General features: G+C 50.7%; 2 protein-coding genes across 3 annotated transcripts in view; one reads left to right on the top strand and one right to left on the bottom strand.

The window, feature by feature from the left end:
• Positions 1-1610: 1610 nt before the first annotated feature.
• On the bottom strand, positions 1611-2541 carry Tmem203 (transmembrane protein 203). Its single transcript, XM_021194575.1, has one exon. It carries the CDS (start codon positions 2315-2317, stop codon positions 1907-1909), a length of 411 nt encoding a protein of 136 aa, XP_021050234.1. The 5' UTR covers positions 2318-2541; the 3' UTR covers positions 1611-1906.
• A 30-nt stretch (positions 2542-2571) lies between these two features.
• Ndor1 (NADPH dependent diflavin oxidoreductase 1) overlaps positions 2572-4794 on the top strand; it is a 10702-nt gene continuing 8479 nt past the window's right edge. Inside the window, exons 1-2 of one of the 2 annotated variants that reach the window (XM_021193036.1) lie at positions 2572-2769; positions 3045-3122. In XM_021193036.1, the coding sequence (XP_021048695.1) occupies positions 2635-2769; positions 3045-3122 (213 nt within the window). In that variant the 5' untranslated portion in view covers positions 2572-2634. The remainder of the gene's footprint in view (positions 2770-3044; positions 3123-4794) is intronic. The other variant, XM_021193037.2, reaches the window with a different exon arrangement.

Genomic DNA, 4794 nt, shown 5'->3' with positions numbered 1-4794 from the left:
GGGGGGGTGGGGGGGGAGGACGACACCTTTAATCCCAGCACTCAGGAGGCAGAGGCAGAGGCAGGCAGATCTCTGTGAGTTCAAGGCCAGCCTGGTCTACAAAAGAGTTCCAGGACAGCCAGGGTTGTTTTTATACAGAAAAACCCTGTCTCAAAAAACAAAACGGAAGCATGATCCCGCTCAAATAGCCAAGCATAGTGAGGAACCCTGTATTCTGCAGTCACATTTGACCCGCCAACTGTTAACTTTTGTTGATGCTCCTTTTTTCTCCTGGCTCCTGCACCCCTCTCTCCTGCTTTCTCTTTCAGGCTGGGTTGCACAGCTCAGGCTGGCTTCCAGCTATGCAGCCAATGATGACAACGTTGTTTTGATCCTCCTGCCTCCACCCCCTCTCAAAATAAGATTACAGGCAAACACTCCACCAACACAGAAATAGTCTTTAAATGTAAAAACCATAATGTAGTTCAGTTAGTAGGACACTTGCCTAAGCCAGATGTGGTGGTGCATGCCTTTAATCCTAACTCTTGGGAGGCAAAGGCCAGCCTCTATGAATTAGAGGCCCGTTCTACAGAGCGAGTTTCTAGTCCAATCAAGGTAACATAGTGAGTTCCTGTTTCAGCAGCAGCAGTAGTAGTAATGGTTGTCTAATATGTATGATGCCCTGGATTTGATTTCCAGAATCATATAAAACAGGAAGTTAAAGATCGTCACTGATTACAGAGTGAGTTTGAGGCAAGTCTTTGCTGCACAACACCCTAATTTTTAAGAATGTAAAATCCGTCCTTAGATGACCATTTATCATCTCAATTCTTTAGCACTGTCATCAGAGCTCACCAATGGCTACACACTAATAAGTCAGGGCTCTGGTGTCACAGGCTCTACAAAATACAGTCTTTAGTCAGGATGGGTAGTAATGCAAATTACTCATCTCCTACAACAAGAAACTGGGATTTTCCAAAAATAGTCTAACACCCAAAGTGCTCTAGCCATGGTGCACTAATGTCCCCAACCTTATGATCCCCTGTCCACATGGCAAAGAGCATCTTAGCATTCACCTGATGCAAACATTGAGATGCCTAAATATATATTGTTAATTTCAGGAAACATTTTTTTCCATCAGCAAATGGCCTCATTTGGCACATGCCTGACATAAACTCAAAGACTGTAAGCTAATAAACTCCAGCTGTAAATGTGTCCACTTCCATGAGCATGTGAGCACCTGTTCCTAATGTCTATGCTTCCTGTATTAGGTCTGTCTGTCTCAAGTGTATTAATGACACCTGCCACAAGGTGGTGGGAAAGTCCGTAAAACTGCAGTCGGTTGAGCCAGGAAATCAAGCAATGCCTTGAGACCAGAATTTTTTCCTCAGATGGCAGATATCCACACAGGGCCCTATTCATGCTCTTTCTCAACAGTCTACTTTCTCTTTGTGAAGTGGAATGAACAAAAGGCTAGCCTTTGGCAGAAAAGAGGAAAAGGGATGCCAGCCCTCTTACATTATCTATCGTATTTACGTCTGGCCTAGATAGATGAAGGGATACGTTCTGAGGTCAGTGCTGCTGGGTGAACAAGCTGATTTATAAAGGGGGCACATCACCATGGGAAATACTCAGAGCCTAGCAGGATATTTTACTTATATGCAGTTTCCAAATGTTGGAAAAGTTCAGTATTGACTGGCAATTCAGAGCATGAATAACTGGAAATAAGTTTTAATAAACGAGGCTTCACTTTTAAGTTTTGCTCGAGCAAACGATCTTAGATATAAAGAAAACTGGACAGTAAACTGGGCACAAGCAAACGCTGATTTCTGACCAAAGCTCTACCAGTGTGGCACCAAGTAGGGTCAGGACCGGGAGGTCCAGAACTCCAGTTGCGCAGTGCTCCATTTCCAGCCACTGCAAGAGGCTAGTTGACGCGACAAGCCCGGATCATGAGCAGCTGCAGGAGAATGAAGACCGGAGACGTGATCAGGCCGAACCAGAGCTCTCGAGTCTGTTCCACTAGCTTCTGGCACAGCAGCATCTCAAAGACAAACTTGAGGCTAAGGACGGTGAGAACCCAGAAGAGACGCAGCACAGCCAGTCGCTTCTCCCCGTCTTGGAAGAGTCGAACGGAAACGATGGTGGTGAAGTAGGTACTGAGCCCGTCGGCGGCGAAAAAGGGCACAAAGACGTTCCACCAGGAGAGGCCCGGAGTCAGGCCATCCACTCGCAGTGCCAACAACACGGAGAACACCAACAGGGCCAGCAGGTGCACGAATATCTCAAAGGTGGCGAAGCCCAGCCACTGCACCAGCTCCCGCAGCGAGAATAACATCGCGCCTGCTTAATACCGGCCACCGGTGCCCCGCACCGGGCTGTGACGTCTCCGACTGCAGACCTGGCGACCGCCTGCTGCCGCCGCTGCGCACGTGAGGCAGCAAGCAGCCCGACCTGGCCTGGACGCCGGCCCTGGGGCTCCGCGACCCTGAGGACCCCAAGCCCGGACCCGGACCCGGAGGCTAGTGGAAGCCCGTGCTGTCCAGATGCTATCCCCGCCCCGCCCCCGCTGGCGCAGCCGAAAGGCGTCATTTCCTGTTGACGGCGGAAGGGGGAAGTTAGTGAGGTGTGTGGTTCTGGCCGGCGTGCGCGGTGATGCAGGTTCCACAGCTCCTGGTGCTTTTCGGCAGCCAGACTGGCACAGCCCAGGACGAGGCGGAGAGGCTGGGCCGTGAGGCCCGGCGCCGGCGGCTAGGTTGCCGCGTGCAGGCTTTGGACTCTTACTCCGTGGTGAGGCTCGGGCGCTACGGCGGAGACCCTCCACCGGACTAAGCGCCCTCGGATGGAGGACGTTTGTGTGCGGCCCTTTGGGCCCAAGAGGATTCAGGGGAAAGGGAGGCACGAGGCTGAGGCCTGAGAAAGCAGAGCCTGGTAGCCACTGGGAATGAGTGTCCAAACACGGTTACTCTGTTCCCCTAGGTGAAGGTGGTGGTGGGGTGCGGGGCAGGGAGGGCACTGAGCAGGGCTGCCAGAGACCTTACATCTACCTGTGTCTTGTCCTTGAGGCGAATCTCATTAGGGAGCCCCTGGTGATATTTGTTTGTGCGACCACAGGCCAAGGAGACCCTCCTGACAACATGAAGGTAAGGTTGGCCTCATGTGTACCCTCATCCTGTTTTCATTGCTGTATGAGTCCCAGCGTGCACAGAAATAGCTTCCCTTCAACGCGTGTTGAGTATGAGAGGTGCCTTTGAGAGCGATTCTTTGTATAGCTCTCAGGAGAGAAATAGCTCTTAGTAGCCACACCTGGTGCTAGGGAAAGTGCCAGATGTTCGGGGGGGGGGGGTTCCTGAAATCGGACACAGCTCTTTGGAAGGAAGGAGCACACCTTTAATTCCAGCTCTTGGGAGGCAGGAGCAGATGGAGCTGGCCAGGGCTACATAGGGAGAACCTGTCTCTAAAATAAAATAATAAAAGGAGGGGCAGATGGTGGTGAGAAGCAACCTGTGTAAAGGGCAGACAGTTGAGGAACTGTGCTGACAGAAAAGGGGAAGAAAGAAAGGGTCATTCAAAAAACCTGGATAGCTACAGTGAAACGTCCTATTAAGATGAAAGCTATGGGGACTATGGAAGTGACATAGCAATGCTATCAGTGTAGCAAGACCACCGCTCCAGCCTGGTCTACAGAGTGAGTGCCAGGACAGCCCTGTCTTGAAAAAAGAAAAAAGAAAAAAAAAAAACCACTGCCTGTCTGAACATGGCAAGAATAATGCTAGGCAATAAATATATCACCATAAGCAGGAGGTGCACATGTGCCTTGAGCTGGGTGGTGGCCCAAGGCTCAATAAATCAGGCATATTCCAGAGAGCCCAAAAGGTAGAATCAGCAGGATGTGTAATCAGAGGGATATAGAAGATGAGGGCAGAATCACAACACAAGAATCCAAAGTAAGCCTGGCATGCTGGCGCACGCCTTTAATCCCAGCACTCGGGAGGCAGGCAGATTTCTGAGTTCGAGGCCAGCCTGGTCTACAGAGTGAGTTCCAGGAGAGCCAGAGCTACACAGAGAAACCCTGTCTCGAAAAACCAAAAAAAAAAAAAAAAAAAAATCCAAAGTAATTCCCCCTGTGGATTGAGAGGACCAGTTAGGGCAGGTGCCAGGAGGTACCTAGAGGAGCTGCAGTTAGCTGTGCAGGACTGGGAAGGTCCTGGCACACACATCATTGTTGAAGCACCCAAAATAAACCTGAAAAAAAAGAGCCCTGTCCCTCAGGCCTGCCATCTAGCATGGACAGGTCAGACCAGAGGAGTCCCCCTTCCCAAGGTCATTGATTGGGTGGGAGGCGTCTCGGATCAGTGGTGCTGCTAAAGAGAGCAGTCTATGGGGGCAGACACCGATCTCCAGCACGAGAGAAGATGAAGTAGGGTCAGAAGTTCAAGGCTGCCCTCTCCTACATGTTAAGAAACTATATCAGCTAGTTTAAAGAGGCTGAACCCGGGGGACCAAGAGTTTGGGGCCAGCCTCAAACTAGTGTCAACCAAAAACATGAATCAGAATCAACAACTTGTCAGGCAGTGGTGCCACACTTGGAGTCTGAGGCCAGCCTGGATTACAGAGGGAGTCCTAGGACAGCCAGGGCTGCAGAGTGAAATCCTGTCTCAAAATTAAAAAAAATAGGAAAAGGACAACGAGGGGAGGGAATGGTGGTCTCCCTAGGGTTTGAGGTGTGCTGGTCTGTAGATAGCCCACGCAGGAGCAGGAGTCAACGAGGGGAGGGAATGATGATCTCCCTCGGGTCTGAGGTGTGCTGGTCTG

This window comes from Mus pahari, chromosome 3 (assembly GCF_900095145.1).
Source record: "Mus pahari chromosome 3, PAHARI_EIJ_v1.1, whole genome shotgun sequence".
Lineage (NCBI taxonomy): Eukaryota > Metazoa > Chordata > Mammalia > Rodentia > Muridae > Mus > Mus pahari.
This window is presented reverse-complemented; position numbering and strand designations above follow the sequence as displayed.